The following is a 24,524-nucleotide window of genomic DNA, read 5'->3' as shown; positions in this document are numbered from 1 at the left end:
GGGGCTAGCTTAGTACGCTCGTAGCGCGTGCTGCGAAATGTCTATGAACAGCAACCTAAAATTTTAAAATCTACTGTTGGGTCAATTTTCATGTAAGTTGGGTAGCTACAGCTCGGAGGCATGCAAATAGTCTCCAAGAATAATTAATATTATTAACCTAACTAATGTAATTGTTCCGTCCACAAATGTGGAAGAAACCACAGTCTAATATATACAGTCACGAAGCTCAATACGTAGGGAATATGCATCCATATACAGTTGCTAACCACTAGGATCGCTATTATCGCCTCATCACAGACAATGCGAAATAGTACCGGCACAGTCTATTATTCCTAGTACCCTCAACAACTTACGCTTCGTGACTGTATATACTAGACTATGGTAACACGTTAACCCCGTACCGGTTGGATGATCGCTCAGTTCTATGAGACACGTGTACGTAAAGCCAACAATCGGCTGACCGACCTTGGCCCTTCATGAGTTGTCGTGCCACGGATTTCATTATTTTTACAATAGGTATTTGATTTAACGCTTTTAACTACGTAAGTAATTCAGTGTTGAAATTTCAATGTGGATGAATAATGTCCCGACAAACTTTTCCCATAGCCCACTAACAGAGATAGGGTTCTCTGACGTGACGTAAATCCACGACGAGAAGTCATACTAAGAATTTTATAGCTCTAAAATCCATTGTCCACCGCCTGGTTTGAACCCACAAACTTCGGTTTGTATGTCTATTAGATTACCGACGACACGAGAGAATTATGAACAGGAACTGGTCACAAGTAGCAGAACTTTTTGCTTTATATGGTGACATAGAGAAAGACCATCGCTTAAAAGACAGGGTGACTACAAAACAATGGAAAAACGTCCAGTTCAGAGGTACATTTACTCTTCTCTGCCGGGAACCGAACCCAGTTTCACCGACATGTAGGCTAGGCTACTTAGAAATCTATCGCTTTCCCCTTAGAGCTGACGGAATGTAGTAAGCAATTTTATTTTTAAGCAGAGGTGCGTGTGACCTGAGTATTAGTCGGTTCTACATGGTATCTTATCGCAGCAAGACAGTCAGGAGGGTAAAAAATTCTAACAATGAATGGCGAATATTCAGCTGCTTATTGTCTGTAACTTGAAGTATTATAATGCCTGTAACTTCATCACAACATATGGCTATTCTCCACTTATCTGGAGTACAGTTTTATCTATTAACATTTCGGACAAGGACAGAAACGGAGCCTAGATTCAACACGATTGTCATACACTAATCCTGAATAGTAATTTTAGAACAATTTACAATTCATGTTTTGATTTTCAGATAAGTCAGTTATTAAATACAATAAATAATGTAAAAATGTTCAATCTTATAACTTATCAAATTTAATACTAACATTTGTTAATACATATTAAATATAAATAATGTATAAACGTTTTCGCCTTTTACATCATCAGATCCTACAACTTGCTTCTACGATATCTAAATTACATAATGATAAGTCATAAGACTGAACATTTTTACATTATTTATTGTATTTAATTTTAGAACAGCTTCAATGAGTCACGGTAATAAGTACTTAAACGGTTTTATCAATTATACCGAAGGAAAAATGCTCCATTTTTATTATTTTAGTCCACTGTCAAAGAGGCCTATTAATTTTTACTCAATCTAGGCTTATATCGTATTTTTTGTAAAACTTCGTTTAGCCTACTCTCCCCGTGCGACCTACAGCATATAAACCTAGATTGACATGTACAATCCCAGACTTTTTTGAGTGAAAGAAGAGTATTTTCCCTGGATCAAAAATACAACACAAATAGAGTAAAAATTACCATAGTATTTTAACGTGGATCAAAATAATAAAAATAGAGTATCTCCCTTGGATGTAATTAGTGGCATATACATACACTTCCGAAGGCTATCGTGGATCAAAATAATAAAAATAGAGTATCTCCCTTGGATGTAATTAGTGGCATATACATACACTTCCGAAGGCTATGATGCTGGTTACTGTAAGAGCAAAAATGGGCCAATCTTCAATATCGCCCCACATCACACACGATACTGACGTCTGATTTATAAGTTTATTTATGGGTTATATGGGTTAAATGAGGGGATAACTAAGTGACATCAAGCCGATATAATATGTGACAAGATTAGTGGATTGGTTGAGGGAATTATTTAAGTGATATGAGGCCGAGAAATGTGAAAATTATTTAAGCACGCCTAAGTTTTCTCTCCCGTGTGTAGTGTAGGGGGGGGGGGGGGATACCGAAGCTTCACCCAAATATGAAATGCCTATTTTTCACATCCTCAGTCAAGGTGAACACCACCGAAGCCACTGACGCGCAAAACTCATCTGAACAACTGCCCCATTTGACCTCGTCGGGATACGAAACCCTGTTCTATGGCATAGATAGTCCTGTCGTAATTGGCAAACGTATCATATAGACTAACACATACTGGCAAAAAGCAGATGGATGCTAATTATTCGCAGAATATCAGAATCTATTATTTATCGGTTATGTAACGACCAACTTTCTTTAACAATTCAATGTACCAATAAATTCTCGAAGTTAACAGCTGTCCATTACCAACAATATCGTCTTACTACTGTCTTAATACAAAATTTCAAGAACTATCGCATGTCTCGACTTGAATAACCGCACTTCTGAGCCAAAACTTTACATTTTATAGAAGGCATAATATGTCACACCATTAACAAACTTGAGCTTTCCCGCAAATTATTAATTCTTTGCATAAAACTGCGCCAATGTTCTACGATAAAAATGTTTGTAGATATTTTTATAGTAATTTATATATTATTTTTAGCTTTAAATGTTATTAATTGTACTGAAGTAAAATTTCAATATAAAATAAATTGGATGTCGACTTTTCTCAGAAATTGCCGTAAATAACATCAAACATCACCTCATAAAAACAAATAACGCCCTATGTTTTCTTTCTCCCATATTAAAAATTTAGAGTATAATTACTTATCATACCAGTACGGAACCTCTCAACGTAAATTATCACAAACTGTCATTTGAAATAAAGTCATTCTTAATTACCTCTAACATCCAAGTTGACACGACTTTCCTCATGAACGGCTGAATGTCCTTCTGTACAGTTCCAAAATAGTTACGAGCAGGTGTATACACTGTCTCTAAATCCAACAAGTTTTGCAGAACTCTCATGTCTTCGAAAATAACACGATCTCTTTCTGCTAATCTGCAACCTGACAGCCTTTCAACGCACAACAAATCCATCATTCAAAAAAAAGTCAGTATCTTCAGCTGAAAACACTCTTCGTGTTGACAGCTTCAAAACAATTCACACAAATTTTGTAATAAACAGTCTCTCTGTTTCAATCTTCAAATTAAATTAGTTTAATAAAGGAGACTACCGAACTGTCAAAATATAAAATGCCTGTCACACGTGAACACTCACTAAGCAGCTTCACACAAGGAGCACAACAATTGTCGGCCACACTCGCCAACTTACGAATGCGAACGAACAGAAAGATATGAAACCTATATCCACATCCTTCACCTCCCATTCCTGGCTCCCTCACTCTGTCGGTGATTTCGGTAAGCAACAAAATGTGAAGTAAACGCATTCTAACGGAGCGTGCCGGAACCAAGAGGGCTAGCCCTCTTTTTCCCTTGAAGGATTTCATTATCGGTATCAGAGATTTACAACTGTCGGTCTACTCAGACTTCCATTCCTGCACAAAAAACGTTGTCAGTGTCATTCTCAGTGAACTCTCATTAACAACATAATACATTTTTATTGTTTTTGTCTTTTGTTTTGCCTTTAGGTGGGAGTTGAATTGCAATAATTTTAACCGTTACTCATTATAACTGCAAATATGTTGATAAATCACAAAATAAGAGTAAATTACTTTAATTTATAATAAACTGCGGCAAGGTCATTTTATCGTACTCACCTCGTTGCTAAAAAATTAATATTACTCCTTTATTATGGCTGTTCATTGTTGCGTACAACATTTCAAAATGAAATATCTGGAAACCTGAATTCCTTGATACTGAAATTGAAGTTTATAATATTTGTAATTATAAACTCTTGTTTTTTTATTATTTTTCTACTACAGACATCATTGTTGCGTCTTGTACCTTAGACGAGACAAAGATGTAGTGGATCGAGGCCTCGTATGGATGAGTCCATCGGGATCTCGTAGGGGGTAATCACAGCGAATTTTTGGTAGGGTCCCTTCCTAATATTTTGTATCTATCTAAATATAACTTAGGCCCTAAACCTAAGGACAACATAAACACCCAGGTCATACATACCATGGTACATTTTTATTATTCCTAACCAAGGAAAAAGATGGAGAGGACGAGAAACGGAGAGAAGAGCGAATGCGTTGTTCCACAGCTGTGGAAAGCAAGGAAATAACGAAATATTAACGTGAGAAATTTTCCAGTGTCCAGTTAAAAATAAAATAAATACATATTATTTTAGGCGAGTAAGAGTCGAACAATATTAATCGACATTATTTTGAAAGTAATGCAATTCACCTTCAATGTGGATGTTGTTATTTAAAATGGCATAAAATTGTTACATTTGAGCTAGAGATTTGAAATGGATTTTTTTACTTGTTCATTTAACGACGCTGTATCAACTGCTCGGTTATTTGGCGTCAAAAGGATCGGTGATAGCGAGATGATATTTGGTGAGGTGAGGCCGAGTATTCGCCATAGATTACCTAACATTTGCCTTGCGGTTGGGGAAAACCTCGGAAAAACCCAACCAGATAATAAGCGCAAGCGGGAATCGAACCCATGTCCAAGCGCAACTCCGGATCGGCAGGCAAGTACCTCAGCCGATTGAGCTACATCGGTGGCTCTGAAATGGATATTATATCAGCAAAACTGAATACCAGCAGCTTTAATAATTATTATGCAATGAATGCTATTTACAACACTTTCAAACCCTCGCCTGTTCAGAAACGTACTGTAACTAAAGCCTACAATGACGACACCAATTCTCATGTATGGTAACAACGATTGAACCATACATGTCACGTGAATGTGATGAACACCGAATCATTAGCATAGTTAGTTGTCATTTGGGAGAGGGAGACAAAAAAAATCTTTTGACTACCTACGTATATAAAGTTAAAGTTAAAGGCGTTATTCATTTATTATATAGGCTTCGTTTTTACAAAGAGGGACCTGAAGGCCTGCACTGCAGCCTGAGGCTTATTGTGCTTACCACTCATGTTCCGTGAAATATACACTCTTGAACGAATACAGCATATTGGACAGTGAAAAAAGAAAATATGTAGGCCTGCTGTTAATAAATATTATACAATTTTGCTAACTTTACAGGAGACACGGTTATGATACTATCCAACATGATGGTGAACGCGACAGTCAAAGTTTAAACCAATTATCAGCGAGAAAAAAAAACGGTCAAGACTCATGGAACTTTTGCAGTGAATACGCAATGCTGGGCGGTTTATTCTAACTTGTAAGCATCGTAACTTATTTCTGGTAAAAAAAAAATCGCGCTCACGATAGTTTTTTCTTGAAAGTGACGACAGTGAAATGGAGTTTTTAAGAAGTGCGTGCTATTCTGAATTAGGCCTATACAAAAGAAAACTAATGACTTTTGGAAGAACTAAAAATCGATCCAATTTTAGAAAACATTCAAAAAATTATAGAACCAAACGGAGATCTCATGTCTTTAGAATGCCTTGCCAAATTCTAAGTTATCATCAAAGAGGAAAAAGATCTTTGGAACAACACTGCTAAAATGATGGAATCAGACCACTTATTTTTGGGTAGACCTAAACGCATCCAGTGAAACTGCCACTGCTCTTACTTTTATGGAAACATACTCACCCATAAGAAGGTTGTAAAGCCACCGGCACAGCTCCATAGCTCGGTCGGCGCTTGCCTACCGATCCAGAGTTGCGCTCGGACGCGGGTTCGATTCCCGCTTGGGCTGATTATCTGGTCGGGTTTTTTCCTCGAGGTTTTCCCCAACCGTAAGACAAATGTCAGGTAATCTATGGCGAATCCTCGGCCTCATCTCGCCAAATACCATTTCGCTATCACCAATTTCATTGACGCTAAATAACCTCATAGTTGGTAGAGCGTCTTTAAATAACCAAGTAAAAAAAATGGTTTTATTAGTTCGAAGGGAAAAAAAGATACGCGCTTAAAAGATCCATTACAAGTCACTAGTATATGTTAATACCAGTTATCCCGTGTGCTTCGCTACACTTATTACAAATAAAATCATTGACTTAAATCTATTATATTTTCAAATACACAGCTCTTTTATTACTTAGTGAAAAATTAGATTATTGTAAGTTACAAGCCATCTGTTCTTGAATTATTTTCAAAATTATTGTACTTAAAACTATGAGTGTAACTGTTATTATCATACAATAGGCCTACTCGCACTTTCTGGACGTTCAATCATTTCCAGTTTCAAGCTTGGTACTACAATAGAATTGATTAGCTAGACTCATGCACCATGGCCAATGCTCGCGTTACGGAATGCGCGTTGCTTCAATCCCTCCCGGGGAAATAAATTTTCTCTTAAAATCTCGGCCAGTGTATGGGACTGGTATCCACCCAGCATCATGGTGCACTTGGGGAGCTACGGTAGGTTGCGAATTCCGGTTACAAAAGCCAATTATAACGGCTGGGGGGGATCATCGTGGTAACCACATACCTCCATTATGGATGGATGATCGTCCACCTCTGCTTCGGCTTGTGGACGTGAGGCCAGCAGCTGGCTGATCAGTCTGGACCCTTAAAGAGGTGTTGCGCCACGTTTGATTACGTATATTATTACAATAGACTTAACAGAAAATTGGCCAGCGTCTAAAATAAAATATATTTGTGAGAACTGAGACCTGGAAGAAGACTTCCAATTAAATTATAAGCCTGCCCTTGAACTTTAAATATTGGCATTAAATTGCCTTCGTTACTATTGCACCAAAGATGCCATTTAGTGTACTGTCTTATATTTAAAAAGTGTGTTGATAACGAACAGGGGCGGCTTTCGAAGGGGGGCTGCGGAGCTGCAGCACCCCCAGACATTTGTGACTCTTGACTCGTTTTATGTTGTGAAATACATTTATTATGCAGTCTCTATTTAGCGGCTCGAATTTTTAAAAGAATTTCGCTCTCATTGACATGCACGCAATGATTAGTGAAGTCACTTCCTCCCCTGGTGCTGCAAGAGCGAAACCAGAGACAAGGACTATGGGTGAAGCTACTTCCTCCCCTGGAGTTGCCAGTCTCGTCTCTGATGCTTTGCGCGTTAGTTTTACCCCTCCTCCTGCTGCCCCTTGCCGTGAATCCAGAGTTTCCAGGTGCTGCAAAATTTGCAGCATTTTGTCAGTAGCGCGCAGTTTTAAACACAGATCTCGCTGCTCAACATTACTGTGCACTGTTCCGTATTGCATGTTTGGCATTAACAAAGCTTGATATGCAGAGTCGGCCTCGGTAGCATAGTCGGATCTGTGAAAATGAAAACCCTAAAAAGCGTCGTAAGGTCGAAGGAATTCAGACAAGGGCTGCGGCAGCCAAGGAAGTGTGTGACCTCATTATCACACAAGCTAATACCCGATTCCAGCAGTTCATAGATCATCTGATATTATCTTCTCTTCCGTGTCAAGAAAAATTTGAATGCTACAAAAGCTCACTTCCTGAAAATGACCTAAATGTATGTGTGAAGCTTTTTCCAATGTTCGATAAAGACAAACTCTAAACGGAACTCACTGTGTTGTATCAGAGTCAAGAATTCAGAAATATCAGTGACGTAGTCAAGCTCTAGCAGTTTCTTTTATCTGAGAACTTGCAGGCCTCATTTTCAGAAATTGTGAAACTACTAAGCATAGCTATCACCATACCAATGACAACTTCCGAATCAGAACGTTGCTTTTGTGTTTGAAGAGAGTAAAATCCTATCTTAGAAATACGATCAGAGAAGAGAGACTGAACGCATATGTTTTCCATTTTAAAGACTATGTTAAACGACATATCGGATTTTAATAAGATGATGATTCAAAAGTTTACAACCTACAAGACAAGGCGCATGGAACTAATCTTTAAATAAGATAAGTTGCATGGTTTATTTCTGTATGCAGCCCCCCTGAATTCAATACCCACGAGCCGCCACTGATAACGAATGTAGTACTTATTTTTTCACAGTGTTTTGCCCAAGGGTAGGCCTTACATTGCAAACTCAGCATTATCAATATTTCCTATTTTCCGCCTTCCTCTTAGCCTCCGCATATGATCCATGTATCTTAGTGTTGTCTATCATCTCATTTCTTCTGTACCGAACTTTTCTTCCGTTCACCATTCCTTCCAGTGCATCCTATAATAAGCATTTCTTCTTAGCCAGTGGCCCAGCCAATTTCTTTTTATCTTACCGATCAGTTTCAGCAAAATTCTTTCTTTACTCAAGATTTTAAGCACAGCTTCATTCCTTATTCTGACTGTTCATTTTACACTCTCCATTCCTCTCCATATTCACATTTCAATTGCTTCTAGTCGTTTCTCTTCACTTCGTCGTAATGTTCACGTTTCTTCCCCCATACAATGCCACACTCCACACAAAGATGTACTATTATAAGTTTTTAATAAAACTGGTCGAGGGATCTCTCGAATATCAGGAAGAATTTTCATAGATAACACCGTTCTGCATGGATTTTGTTGTTTTGAAATAAATGAGCGTCTCTGAACCACAATTTTACACTGATTGCAAAACTGAAACCCATTTTCGCGTACCACGTCAGAATTTTTTACAATTCAAAATTTTATGTTTTCAATATTTTTCGTAAATATATAGTAATATTACAGGGTGCTTTTCATTTGTTAAAAAGGCACGATAGCTTATAATTTAAACTTTATTACTTAAAATATGACATAATATATTTGATTATGTTTGTATTTGAGATTTATTAAAATCTACTAACTATATCCGCCCATGAGGGATGTACAAAATTGTGTCCTCCCCCTTAAAATGAGCTGAGGTTAAGACATCTGTTGTTTATTCTTGGAAATTTTTATCTGTCTGCAACCAAGGTTATCTATAAACAGGAAGTTGAAATGTTTAGTATCTCAGGTCATAAAAAATTATGAAGAAAATATTTACCCTTAGAGATTGCTATTAAAACTAACAATGAATTAGAGAAATGACAGAGGGTCCCCATATATATATTTATTTATGGAAGTGCAATCCAGCTTATGAGGCTACAGATTTCCTTACTGAGATAATAAATCTATCCCCTTTTAAAAGTTTTTTTTAAAATTAGAGGTTCAGTTTTGTGTTGTTGGTTGTCGTGTAAATGTGAAGTGTGTGGGTTCTCATTTTTCTGCGAGAGTACAACTTAATAGTGTTGTTTCATAGAAATGTCGGAACGTGGTTGTGTAAATGATCCAAATTTGTTTTGCTATATATATGTGGGTCATAAACGTTGGTAAAACAGAAACAGAATACAACAGCTTTTGTAAAGAATACTTACTTTCAATATTTTGGCATTAAGTTAGGAGGCCAGGACAAATTCTGGTGCCCCCATAAAGTGTGTCGTAGTTGTGTTGAAGAGTTGAGGAGTTGGAAAAATGAAAAAATGAAATCACTGTCCTTTGGTATCCCTATGATTTGGAGGGAACCTACAAATCATGGAGACGATTGTTATTTTTGTTTAGTTAAGGTACCAGTAGCTGGATATACTGCTAAAAACAAGAAAGATATTCTATATCCTAACATTCCCTCTGCCATTTGGCCCGTACCTCATGGTCCTGATATTCCCATTCCAGTACACCCTGAATCAGATACATTGCCATCTGCATCCAGTAGCAATGAAACTGAATCTCAAGTGGATCATACTTATGAACCAGATAATACTGGCGATGATATGTTTTAATCAAAATGAGCTTAATGATTTAGTGAGGGATTTAAATTTTCCTAAAGAATCAGCAGAACTATTAGGTTCTAGGTTAAAAGAAAAGAAAGTATTGGCTGAGGATACATATTTTTCATGGCACAGGCATCGTGAGAAGGAACTTGTCCCTTTTTTTGCTGAAGAAGAAAATTTAGTGTATTGCCAAGACATCCTTGCTGTCTTAAAATTTTATAACATAAACTATAATTCCAAAGAGTGGAGGTTCTTCATAGATTCTTCTCAGAAAAGTCTTAAAGGTGTTTTGCTTCATAATAGAAACAATGCGGACTATTGCTGGATGTTAAAAAGGGACTGCTCTGAACAACATGCGAGGAGGTCAAAGAGGGGAAAATTTGAAGTGCAATATTGAGGTAAGATTATGAAAGTGCTTATAATTATTAATTAATATCAATTAATGATTAATTAGTGGCAAACAACAAAGTAGCCTAGCTTTTCTCACAAAATTCTTATTGAAAATAATTTTTATGACGTTTCACAAAGCTATAATTTCATTTCTCGTTATTCATGAATTGTCTGAAAATCTGACGTGATGGGGGAAAATGGAGATTATTTTCGAATTCAGCACAAAAAATCAGTTTAGAATCGCCTACCAGATTGAAGACAACAGAAAATAAGTTTTGAAATGCAGAACGGTGTAATCCTTTTGGCTCACAGGCTCATTTCTTGCACTATATTTATTGTATTATTTACCTATTTCAATACCATTCAAATGAGCATGTCATTTCATTTTCTCTAAGTTCACGAAAGCGAGATACAAAATAAGCTCCTTAACATACGAATTTTAGAATTCTACACTGAATACAAGTTTGTAATCTCAACTTTTTAAAAATGGTATCAGTAGGGAAAGAATTTTAAGCAATGTTATTAATACAATTAGTATGCCCATTCTCTCAAGTTTTATATACAATATGCCCCTTCTCTCAAAGTTTATAACATCTCAACAGTTATAGCATAGATTATAACATTTTTACAGATTTATATCATTTTATAATTGGATGTAAGTCAACATTTCCTAAAGCTTTTCTCAAAAAGTCTAATTGATCCAACCAGAGACAGAGAGACAAACTGCAGACATTGCTTACACAAATGTAGGCCATACACATGTAAAGAAAAGTAAAAGTTTATTAAATTTTATCAAAAAGAAAGATCCTGAGAAATAAAAATTGTACATTTTTTCAAGTTCCAAAATAAATATTAAAAAAAAAAAAACAGAAAATATGACTTTATGTATGGAAATTTATACAATGTTACTTTAATATACCATAATAACTATACAATATTTACAAATTTTAATAATAATCTATACATAAAAGTCAAAGTAAGTTCTTGTTATGTTCTCTATACAAATATATATGTTTTGAGCAATATTTACAGTACCAAATTTTGCACAATTGAGCCTTCATAATCATGGGGGGAGAAAAAAAAATTTAGTTAACTATGACAACCCATGAGGTGACTTCTAAAGGTAGGAGGAAAATTCGTAATCCTCTAATGGAAATACAATTTAATATTCTGTTTTTCTTTTTGGGGTGGGGGGGGGGGAGTGCATACTACGATTATGATATTGATTTGTCTGTTTCCCCCCTGATTTCTATGTGGGCGCATAGTGGTCAAAGGGTGAAAAATCTAAACAATTTGACAGATAATTACCACATTTTGCATACTTAGTCTTCACAACCAGGAAAAGGAAAAGGATAGACTATATTAAAATATCGACAATCCCTTTTCCTGGTCTCATACCCCTATTGCATAAAAACAGCAATATTTGGATTGGGTGAAGACTAATGAAGATGTGTTTTTTTTTTTTTTTTGTTCTTTCGTACGAAAAAAGAAAAATAAAAATTTTAGTTTACCATGACACACTGTGAGGTGGCTCCTAGCATAAAAAGAAAACTTGAAATCTTCTGGTCAACATACAGTTTGATATCATGGGGTTTTTTGGAGCACATAATACAATTAGGATATTGTTTAATCTGTTTTTCCCCCAATTTCATATGCCATATAGGGGTCTAGGGTGGAAAATTCAATGTCTTCCAATATAGATTAAATTTTGTTTTCTATATCTATATGCTTTAACTAATATTTATAAAATTTTGCACATTTAACCTTCAGAACCAGGAATATATAGTATAATAATATTGTTATTTAATATGATTGATAAAGTAGACAATTTTAACTTACCATGACACTCCATGGGGTTCAATCTGGGAAGAAGGAAATTCTCTATGTGTCATCAGCTGTCTTTGACGGTGAAGTGAGAGCACATATGTTACATGAAATGGATGTCAGCATAGCTTCTGAGATCACTGTGCATCATTTAGTCAAAGTTAAGCAGGCATATACAGGGTAGTTCATTATTACGTGTAAATGCTTTGTGTGTGATGTAGAGGTGAAACTAAGACTAAAACGTTCTATACAACTTTTTCTCAAAACCTTTAATTCCAGAGTTAACGCCATTTTGCGTGGAACCTGCGCTCCCCCAAACAAAGAAAGGATAACACACCAAATGTAAACTAATTATCACTTTCGTATAGAGCATTTGGACTTCAGTATAAAAATACCTAAGTCACTAAATCCATATCCTCAGCAGTCCACTTATGCACATTTTGTGAATTAAAACAAACACAGTAAAGAATGTAAAGCAATTTCTTCTAGACTTTATACATTTGCACAATTATTAATGTAATGCATGTTCAAAGTGCTGTCCCTCAACTTGAAGACATACCTATGCTCACCGCCGTAGTGATCTCTGAACGTTACACAGCCCGTTCAACTCATTACGAACAATTACACACGCATGTTCAATTCACTGTTGTACTTCTACGTTAGGTACAGCAGAGGCATACATTAACGACTTCAGATGGCTCCAAAGGTAGAAGTCCAGAGGGTTCATGTCCGGTGATCTGGCTGGCCAAGGAGTTGGCCCTGCGCGGCCTATCCATTGATCTGGATACGCAGCATTGAGATACGCCCTTATGTTGCGGCAATAATGCACAGGAGCACCATCGTGCATAAACCATAAGTTGACTCGTGTTGCAGAGGGATATCATGTAGCAGACCATGCAATTCGCGTTCCAAGAATACGCAATAGATTTCCCCATTCAACCACGGAGGTAGAACTCGAGGTCCGAGTAACTGATTCCCCACAATACCACACCAAATGTGTGGGAGAACAGTAATGCCTATGCATTTACTAAGACGTATATGCCATCTACTGGACTTTGGAATTAAAGGTTTTGAGAAAAAGTTGTATAGAATGTTTTAGTCTTAGTTTCACCTCTACAGTCCACACCTGTGGAGTAACGGTCAGCGTGTCTGGCCGCAAAACCAGGTGGCCCGGGTTCGAATCCCGGTCGGGGCAAGTTACTTGGTTGAGGTTTTTTCTGGGGTTTTCCCTCAACCCAATACGAGCAAATGCTGGGTAACTTTCGGTGCTGGACCCCAGACTCATTTCACCGGCATTATCACCTTCATTTCATTCAGACGCTAAATAACCTAGATGTTGATACAGCATCGTAAAATAACCCAATAAAATAAAATAAATTCACCTCTACAATACACACACAAAGTATTTACACGTAATAATGAATCACTCTGTATAGAAGCTGAGGGATGTATTGTTGAGTTTTGTTGCTGAGTGTATAACGTTTTTATTTACACTCTTATCAAAAGCTTTACAAATACGAGTGTTGAGGATCAATGCAGGTGAAGAGAATTATTTGTGTGGGCAACCTGGATTTGACTTCTATGTATTAGATATCAACTATAATTGACTAGCACAAAAGAAAACACGTGCAATGCTGAGTACTTTAAGCTAGTATTTAGTAAAATAATATATTATACAAGATAAACAGAAATTTCAACCTTGCATTAAGGAAACTCACACTCTAAAGGGCAAAATGTCTATCGGGAAATTTAGAATACTGGAACTGCGGTAAATAATGATATTAAAATTAATTTAATAATTCAGAATACTTTTATAAAAGTGTGTTTGAATCATGTAAATAACTAAACTCGTTTAACAAAACCAAAATACATGTTGACTATGAAAATGTATATACAAATTAAAATCTATTATACTATAATACAAATAAAATATATTACGCGATGATTTGTACATTAAAGAGGTGACATATCTGCATCTGACATTATCACGACTGAAACTAATCAGTAATAACTATATCCATGCAGAAAAGTCATACGGTGAAAATAAAACATAGAACATTTATCACTTAATGTGCTTGTAAATATTACATTAATTATTTACATGTTCAATATTAAAGCAAAAATACACATTTTTATTTCTTTTTAATGCTACTTCTTGTGACCATTGTTACTGTTCTCTTTACCTTAGTTTTCTTGGAACTTTGTTTCTTAACTTTTTTCACTGCAGTTCGTGACACTTTGGTTTTAGTTTTGGATTTCTGAGAGATCACTGAAGTTCGTTTCAGTGAAGACAAAACTGACTTCTCTGACACTTTCCCAATACCAGTCCAATGAGAAAGATCACCCCCCAGTCTTTCAATACATTTACTTAGTGGTTCATCACTTTCACTTCCTTCATCAGACGATGTAGCTTTCTGTTCATTTTCACTCTGTGTTACAGCATTGGTAGATTTTACATCTTGTTGAGATTCACGTTCTTTTGCAGCCTGCTGAGATTCTTCACTACCGGTACCGTTATCTTTACAACTATAATTAGTCACTGTTGAGCCTGTAACTTCAGTCTTCGACTCTGAATCATCGTTATTATTATTACTTGCACCTGAAACAATTTTTTTAGCACGCATAATGCCTGAAACACTTTCTCCAACTAAATTGGTAGTATCAATCTTAAGAAGAGTTTTAGTAGTAATCATAGATGGCAGATTTGCTTTCGACTCTGGCAATATGTCATCTTCAATTATCTGACTTACTGAATATTTAGGGCGAATGGGCCTAAAACAAAGGGTAGAACCTTTCTTCAAATATCCAAGTTGGGTGGAATCTATTTTCTTTGCAGTAAGAGGAATCAAACCAGGCGAAACTATTTTGGCTATCTTTGAGTTTGTACTCTGGATAGACACAATCGGTTTATTTTGTGTCATATTCACCAAACCTGGTTGTAAACAAGACTGTGCGGTAGATTTTGTGTACGTAGTATGGGTTGTAATACCTAATTTTGGGTAGCCGGTACCTGATGTAGTTACGAGAGTGTTAGTTTTTATATCTGAAGTTCCTTTGCTCAGGTTTCCAGATGTAACAGGAACACATACTCCATTTGAAAGTCGTCTCAGTTTAATAGTTTGAGTTGCAGAGATAGAATTAAGATCTGAGTTGGTAGAACTGGCCATGACATAGTTACCATTCTTACCAACACCAATACTTGAAGGTTTGTTTTTATTAACCAAGGACTGTTGGGCAGAAACAACTAATGGAAAGCGCTGTTGACCTTTGCATAGCACAAACTGTGTACTATTATTTCCTTGGCCACTTTTGCTGACACTGACAACTTTGTTTCCTGAGAGACGTACAGTTTTTCCAGAGAGTGGATGAATTAACTGTATTTTAGCACCTGAACTAGTAGCTCCAGGCTTCATCCCAACATTGGACAGTATCTGTAAAATAAATAAATTTAATAGATACAATTTGAAAACTGCAATACGTTGAGAATATGATTTTGGGTTTTTTAACCATGTATTGAGTTATGATTTGCTGGTAATTCAGAACTGCTTACAGATATTAGGTGTCATATCACACAAAGCTAAAATTATCGCTTACTCTTTTTTTTTTTTTTTTTGTCTATTATGCTTGTCTAGTCCAAACAATTGAACATAACAAAGTTTATTACCTTTTGAAATCTTGGATAACATGATCTGATGGAGGAACCTGTAAGTAGTTTTGAAATGCTGGAGAGATCATAAATAAACATAATGTAGAAAACCCCAAAAATCTTCAAGCATTAAATCTCATATACAACATTTAATCTGTCTTACAGTTGTATAAAGAAAGAGATTTCAATCGATTATAATACGGATGTTAGTTATTAAAACGTAGAACATTACTATGTGATTTCTGCTATTTTATAACAATTGCTTTATTCATTAAAAAATAAGTCTACTTGTAAATATATCAATGTATTTTAAACTGTATTTGTTTTGAACTATATAGGATCATTCAAAAGTAACTTCAAATTTTAAAGCATTATAAATAATATAATATATGGTGAACACAAATGATTTAGACCACTTCACAGCCATTTTATATTAATCACACCGAAGCTATAGCCATGGAATTTGATTTGAATTACAGAGCAATGCCCAGAGTGGGTGGCTATGGTAACTATCGAGATTTTTGTTATAAAAAATGGTGATTGCAAGATGATGGTTTTGCTGACAAACTAATATTCAGCGGGCAACCTTTAGTATGAGTGGAAAAGCAATTGTCATAACCGGACATCGGATTCTAGGGCAAATGCCTATTTTGTTTCTTTAGGAGAAAAGTAAAAATAATTATTAATATTTGTGTTTCATGGAAATTGAAAGGTATTCAAAGAGTTTTATAGTGCCCTAAAATGCCCTAAAACGGTTATTAGAGCCTAATTTGTTAATATTCGCCTTAAAATGCCTAACTCACTGTAAAGTTTCGCATTTTACTCTTACTTTTTATAATTTATACATGCATTCACTGCGAAATTTAAGGCATTTAAAAAGTGGAAAGTTTGCTTCACACCGGCCATGAAACCATTGATAAAGGAAACAAAATGTTTTGAATCTCACGACACTCGCAATAGATTTCACCGAATTTAACATGTTTGGAGGCATAAATGCCGACAAAGAACCAACCTTAGTTTTGAAGCAGGCAACAATCACAACATGTGCTGCTACCGATTCAGAGATTATACTATACTATAAAAATGACTGTTTTCGGTCTGAAACCGATTAGCTGTACTGCCCTTCAGAGTGTCATAAAATCACAATTTTTGGAGAAAGAGTGATTTTGAAATATTTATGAAAAGTCGTAAAACTGCGAATTAGTAGGGTAAACCGTTACAAAGAATGGCCCTCCTAGTGTTAACACTACCAGGAAATGCAACAATAAATGGAACTTTGTATTTTTGTCCAATTGAATCTCAATAACAACGGTTCATTTGAATGCTCGTTAACAGTTGCTCTTTCCCTCACCTTATTTGTGTTGAGAAGTTCTGAGCGGTAGGACGTTTTCCTGTGAAGTTTAACGCGATAATGCCGAAAAATATAAGTGCAAAATCTACATTGATCCGGCAATGGCTAACAGAATATTCAGAATTCACTTATGATGGAAAAATAATATTCTGCAAGATTTGTAGCAAACAGGTATGTAACAATAGTTGAAATATATAAATTCTATTAATTTTAATGAGTAGGCCTATAATATTTATACATTGACTGAGCTATCCTGAGGTATAATTCTTTTTAAGACCACTACACTTTAACCTTTTAAATTCCGATAGTTAAAGTATTTGCAGGTCATTAAAATTTTGATTGTTCGAACCCACTAACTTTGTAATAGAAATACGGCAATACAACAATTAGGATTTTATTTTAATTCAGTTTACTTTACATTTTTAGATTTCGCAAGAAAAGAAGTGCCACCTAAAGCAGCATGTGCAAGGAGCGGCTCATAAGGCTAAAGCTCAGCAGAAAAATCAACTGCAACAAACTTTACTAACACAGCCTACTTCATCCAATCTCAGCAGCAATTTCTATGCTGATTTAACCAGAGCGTTTGTTGCTGCTAACATTCCCTGGAATGCAATTGAAAATCCGGTTTTAAGACAGTTTTTACAAAAATACTGCAAACAAAATATCCCATCTGAGTCGACCCTAAGAAAAAATTACTTAGACAGAATATACAATGAAACTTTAGCTTCCATTCGGGAGATATAGGTGATTCTTACATATGGGTCTCTGTGGATGAAACCTCAGATCCTATGAATAGGTATATAGCAAATATGGTAGTAGGAAAACTTAGTCCTGATGGACCTTCGATTCCACATCTCGTATGTGTTAAGGAACTTTCGAAAGTGAATAGCCAAGCCATTGCTTATTTTGTAAATAAAGGCCTACAGTCTTTATACTCAGGTAATATAGACGATTCTAAAGTTCTGTTGTTTTGTACTGATGCTGCCTCATACATGGTTGCTGCAGCTCCACTTCTTAAAACATTTTATCCTAACCTCACGCATGTAACCTGTCTAGCACATGGCCTTCACAGGGTTTCTGAAACAATCCGGAATGAATGTCCTCTTGACAATTCGTTTATTTCTAACACAAAAAAAAAAGTTTTTGTAAAGCCCCATCCAGGATTTCAATATTCAGAGAGAACTTTCCAGATATCCCACTCCCACCTCAGCCGGTTGTTACACGATGGGGAACCTGGATTCAGTCAGTGGTGTATTATTCTAAGTATTTTAAAGAAGTGGTCACAGTTATTGATAAATTACCTGAAACTGATAATGCAGCGTGTGTGAAAGCAGTGAAAGATTGTCTGAATGACTCACGAGTGAAAAACGATATTGCCTACATAACATCAAACTTTTCTTTCATACCTGCAAGCATTGAACAATTAGAACGTGAAAAACAATCTCTTTGTAGCCAAATAGCAATAGTAAAGGAAGCTCAAGTGAACATACATTCTGCTTTGGGCGAAACTGGGAAAAAAGTTAAAAATAAGTGGGACAACGTATTAAATAAGAATGTAGGATTTTCAATGTTGGAAAAAGTATCAAGAGTGATATCGGCGGAAAGTGTAAATGTTGCAGTAAGTATTGATGTTTCTATTGTACCTAATTTAAAATTTGCGCCTCTCACATCAGTTTCGGTTGAAAGAAGTTTTTCTACTTTCAAAATGATTCTCAGTGACAAAAGGCAAAGGTTAACTGTGGAGAATTTAGAAAAAATTCTGGTGGTGTACTGTGCAGATAATTATAATAAAGTCTGAGCATGGAACTGAATTTCAATAACTTAAAATGAGTAATCTTGATATCAATAATCATTATTTCATTAGTTTCAATATATTAAATTTGTGCAGCTCTGTTTATAAATATAATATAGTATTCTTTTTTAATGTTTAAACATACTTTTTTGTGCGTATTTTAGTGTATAACTAAAAATTTCAGTGAAAGAAATAAGTATGATACCTTGATGTGCCTAAAATGCCTATTTTCATTAAAATAGAGCCTAATTTTACAAATTTTGAGCTTATTTTAGGCGCCTAAAACTGCAATTTTTAGTGCCTAAAAATCCGATGTCTAGTCATAACGTGAGAATTTGAGGATATGAAAATCCACATCCACATCGATGGTGTTCAGGTAAAAGGGCTTAACCCTCATTTTTTTAAATGTGACTTTTTTGCTGTAATTAATGTAATTAGTTATGTTTTTTGACAATTATATTTACATTCCTTCATATAAAGTAACTAATCATAATGTGTTAAAATTTAATTACAGCTGTTTCTGAAAAAAATTGTTCTTTTGTGGGATAAGCCCCTCTACCTGAACACCATTGATATGTTGAGCATGAGTGTGATTCACAGAAGCTTGATGTGTTCTACTCAATGTTATATCAAAAGGTATACGGACCAATTTTCTTTATTGAACCAATGTAACAGGGGTCTATTATCTGGATATGCTTAGTGAATGGATGATACCACAGCTAAATCATGATAAAGATATATCTTTCAGCAGGATAACACACCCTGCATTTTCACAGTAAAGTATGCTAGTACTATAATACCCATCTACCACGGTGTTGGCTAGAATGTGAAGGAGAGAACAATTTGAATCTTTTAAGATGGCCTTCTCGTTCGCTAGATCTAATGCCCTGCAATTTCTTTTTGTGGGGTTACATAAAGGACGCCATATTTGTCCCACCCTCCACATAGTCTTGCTGAGTTGAGGCTGTGGATTACCAGAGTTGTTGACAGCATTGATGGTGCTATGGTGAGAAGAGTAATGAGAACTGCTTCATCACTGCATCGACCAGTGCTGTGTTATAATAAGGGCAATCATATTGAGCACCTTTAAAAGTCTGAGAGATTTGCCTCTTTCCTGTAAAGGTTCTAGGAGACTAAGTAAAATAAGACATTTGTAGTAATTAAAGGAAATCGTCTAAATCTTTTGTGCTTACAGTGTATTGAGGCAAAAAAAAATCATTGTGTTGGGCAAATAAATTAAGGGGGTTTTTCATTTGTTACTTTTTTCATTTCCACAGTTATGATTTTTTTGGTTGAAACATAATGATTTTATTTTAACTGCTACTTACGACCCATACAGAGTGCCCGATTTATCTTGAACACCCAAAATAACTTTGTATGCAAGCACCAATTAAAAATTGTTTCTTACAAAAGTTGTACAACTGAAAAAAGGAAATAATATGGATGGGTAGTCAATCTTGTAGCATTATTTATTACTGAGATACGAATGCTATAGATTTACAAGTTATAAAAGAACCCTGCATGTTTTCAATGCCCATATGATGTTAGAAGAGAGGGAGGGCAGCATCAACAAGCGAGCAGCCAGAAGGCCAGGTTGCATTACATTCAGTGGAAGCCCATGTTGGAAGTGGTGTCAGTAACTTATCACTACTATTATTATTATTATTATTATTATTATTATTATTATTATTATTATTATTATTATTATTATTCACGATCATGTTCAATATATTTATAATCATTCAATAAGAATGCTTGGTTTAATAAGGTCTATAACTTATTCTTTTTCTACTCCAGAGTCACTATTAATTCTATACTTTACTTTGGTTCGATCTAAACTTGAATATGCATCTGTAGCCTGGAATTCCATTACTTCAACAGATTCGGTTAAATTGGAAAATATTCAAAGAAAATTTATTTCCTTATGTGCTTTTCGATTTATACCCAATTCCTCTGACTTTAACTGTGAGATTACCTGTAAATATTTTAACTGTTGTAGCCTTTATTCTAGACGTCAAAATCTTGATTATCAATTTCTTTGCAAAGTTATCAATGGTGATATTGATTGTGAGTCTATCATAAACAATATCAGCCTTCGTATTCCTACAAAAGGTTTAAGATTTCAAAAAAAATTTTTATAACAGAAATTCTAAATCACTTCCCCCAGTCTGTAGATGCATAAAATATGCCAATTTGCATGGGCACAATTTAGATCCTTTTAAGGTATAGTTTCGTTTTGATTATTAGTATTTACTGTTCTTGTTATGTATTTTATTTATGTATGTTTTTGTTTATTTAAGATATTATTTATTTGTTTTTGCACCTTTGTATCTTCTGTTTGTGTATTGTGCTGAACTATAATTGGCCTCTGGCTGTTGTTCAGTACACAAATATTAATAATAAAATAAAATAAAAAAATAAAAATAAAATTATTATTATTATTAATGAATTAATTTGTATTACAATCTTTGTATCACTTCTGTCACGATTATGCTATTATTATTATTATTATTATTATTATTATTATTATTATTATTGTTACTATTATTTCTATCATCAGCATTATTATTTGATCCCTGTAAAATTTATGTAGACTACTGGACTGTGCCCGAGCACGAGCATATGCTCATTTCGGGTATCCATACATATGTATTCATTTCAAATGTAAATTGTAAATAAATTTGAATTTGAATTTGAACTGTTCACTTGTAGTAATTAGTTCAGTTGTCGATTGAATAATATATTTAAAATTAAACCCTTTTATTCTTGCAAATATTTCGCAACATTATAAATTATTGCCCTAGCATCGCTTTTCAGTAGTCTGCCAGCACTCTAGGCTTATTATTAATTCTTACACCTTAGTTGAGATTTAATTACAAACAAATAAGGAAGTATTACTTACTTACTTACTTACAAATGGCTTTTAAGAAACCCGAAGGTTCATTGCCGCCCTCACATAAGCCCGCCAGCGGTCCCTATCCTGTGCAAGATTAATCCAGTCTCTATCATCATACCCCACCTCCCTCAAATCCATTTTAATATTATCCTCCCATCTACGTCTCGGCCTCCCTAAAGGTCTTTTTCCCTCCGGTCTCCCAACTAACACTCTATATGCATTTCTGGATTCGCCCATACGTGCTACATGCCCTGCCCATCTCAAACGTCTGGATTTAATGTTCCTAATTATGTCAGGTGAAGAATACAATGCGTGCAGTTCTGTGTTGTGTAACTTTCTCCATTCTCCTGTAACTTCATCCCGCTTAGCCCCAAATATTTTCCTTAGCACCTTATTCTCAAACACCCTGAACCTATGTTCCTCTCTCAGAGTGAGAGTCCAAGTTTCACAACCATACAGAAGAACCGGTAATATAACTGTTTTATAAATTCTAACTTTCAGATTTTTGGACAGCAGACTGGATGATAAGAGCTTCTCAACCGAATAATAACACGCATTTCCCATATTTATTCTGTGTTTAATTTCCTCCCGAGTGTCATTTATATTTGTTACTGTTGCTCCAAGATATTTGAATTTTTCCACCTCTTCGAAGGATAAATCTCCAATTTTTATATTTCCATTTCGTACAATCGTGCCAGAGAATCAGTCCTATTCCGAGGCTTATTATAGGGATACGTAACAAGCTGTTTTTTACGGTGATGGGTTGTTAGCCCTTCGCCCAACCCCCAAGCTGGAGGACCACCCCTTATCGGCTGTCCACAACTGCTTATTCAATATATTCGCAGCTACCCTCCATATCTGGAGGCAGAGATAATACCTTTTCAGAACTTGCATTTCAAAAGGAGTTAAAAGGAAATTTTTAACAACTCGAAGGAAATTAGTTATTACAAAAAATATTTAAGATTGAAGACATACAAAGGAAATAGGCCTACTAAACAGATATAAAAATGGATAAGGGGTAAATTAATAGGAAATAAAAAAACTCAGCTCAGACATATAAATAACAAATACTAAGAATCACGAAATACAGTACTGTGTAAAACATACTTGATGAGAGACAATCTGTCATGGAGCGGCTCTATAACACAACTGATCCCCACCACTACGTCCCGCGCAGTGCCAATAAGTGGTCTGTGGAGCAGGTTCTTTTCTGACTTATACATCTATAATATTGTTTTTTTTAATGGCACTATACTTATTATTCAATATTTCAATTAAGCTCGCCAAGACCAGTTCAAAAAAGTATCAGAGTGAGTCACTGTAATAAGCACAATGTTAATAAGTGGAATATTATTTGATGCCCTGATGGTATGGTTGATTCCTGTGCATAGTACGTATCACTGCCCATTTTACTTAAGACAATCTTATGCAATATCATTGTACTTACGACAAATTCATAATACAGTGAAATGCCAGTATAACGAACTCGAGGGGGTACTGTAATTATTTTTGTCATAGTGAAATTTCGTTAAACCGAAAATTGATTAAATTTGCCTATGAAATGTGTCCCATACTATGGAATAACAGATACTGTACTGGGTTAGGTTATACAATGTGTCCGCAAACTCACTCCGCAGCGAGGAGAGACGGTCGATCTCCTAGTGGGAAGTTTTAAGTTGGCAGCAAAATCATTCACACATGTTCAGTGTTGACCTTCGAGTGGAGTGAATCCCACCTACCAACATAACTGCAGCCCCTAGCGTATATATCGCCATCTCCTCACTGCGGAGTGAGTTTCCGGACGCACTGTACTGTATATTCATATTATATTGCAACTTCAAATAAGAATTAGTACAATATCGATAATTATGCATATTCGACAACTGAATAATTATTTTTGCATATTTTACAATAGGCCTTACTTCGCTTTTTTTCTCTCCTCTCTTCAATTCTCGTTTAGCAAAATCTGCTTCTTTTCTGCCATACCTGCTTCTTTACTTCTTCCCTCAACAACGTTTAGGAACAAACCACCTTCAAAAGTTCAATTTCATTAAACCGTTTCATCTATACTAATAATAAATCTGTAGCCGAAATTTTTCTGGTAATTTTCGATTTTCCAAAAATAATTGGTCCTAACATATACAACTAACCACCCTGAAACCGAAAATCGCTTTTTTGAAATTTTTGTCTGTCTGTCTATCTGTCTGTCTGTCTATCTATATGTCTGTCTGTCTGTATGTTTGTTACCTTTTCACGCGATAATGGCTGAAAGGATTTCAATGAAAATTGTAATATAAATTAAGTTCGTTGTAACTTAGATTTTAGGCTATATGGCATTCAAAATACATTATTTAAAAGGGGGGTTATAAGGGGGCCTGAATTAAATAAATCGAAATATCTCGCTTATTATTGATTTTTGTGAAAAATGTTACATAACAAAAGTTTCTTTAAAAATAATTTCCGATAAGTTTTATTCCTTGAAAAATTTTGATAGGACTGATATTTAATGAGATAAATGAGTTTTAAAATTAAAATAACTGCCATCTAAGGCCGTGTAATGAATTAAAAAACAAATGACTTCGTCTATAAGAGGCCTTGGACAGCAACAATCCAAAGCTATGAAAGATAGCCTACAGATAATGTTTCTGTGTTTGTATGAAGTAATACCAGAAGCTAAATTAACCGATTTGTATAATTAATTATTAATTCACCATTGGAAA

The 24,524-nt window shown here is 35.3% G+C and overlaps 2 protein-coding genes across 3 annotated transcripts in view; both read right to left on the bottom strand.

Annotated features, from left to right (window-relative positions):
* Positions 1-3,500, bottom strand: part of LOC138696784 (G1/S-specific cyclin-D2-like) — a 127,952-nt gene extending 124,452 nt beyond the window's left edge. The window contains exon 1 of the mRNA XM_069822188.1: positions 3,067-3,500. Coding sequence (XP_069678289.1) covers positions 3,067-3,267 — 201 coding nt within the window. The 5' untranslated portion in view covers positions 3,268-3,500. The remainder of the gene's footprint in view (positions 1-3,066) is intronic.
* Positions 3,501-14,033: 10,533 nt separating this feature from the next.
* LOC138696782 (uncharacterized) overlaps positions 14,034-24,524 on the bottom strand; it is an 80,771-nt gene continuing 70,280 nt past the window's right edge. For both annotated transcript variants that reach the window (XM_069822186.1, XM_069822187.1), the window contains one exon: positions 14,034-15,550. In XM_069822186.1, the coding sequence (XP_069678287.1) occupies positions 14,252-15,550 (1,299 nt within the window). In that variant the 3' untranslated portion in view covers positions 14,034-14,251. The remainder of the gene's footprint in view (positions 15,551-24,524) is intronic.

This window comes from Periplaneta americana, chromosome 3, assembly GCF_040183065.1.
Source record: "Periplaneta americana isolate PAMFEO1 chromosome 3, P.americana_PAMFEO1_priV1, whole genome shotgun sequence".
Classification (NCBI taxonomy): domain Eukaryota; kingdom Metazoa; phylum Arthropoda; class Insecta; order Blattodea; family Blattidae; genus Periplaneta; species Periplaneta americana.
This window is presented reverse-complemented; position numbering and strand designations above follow the sequence as displayed.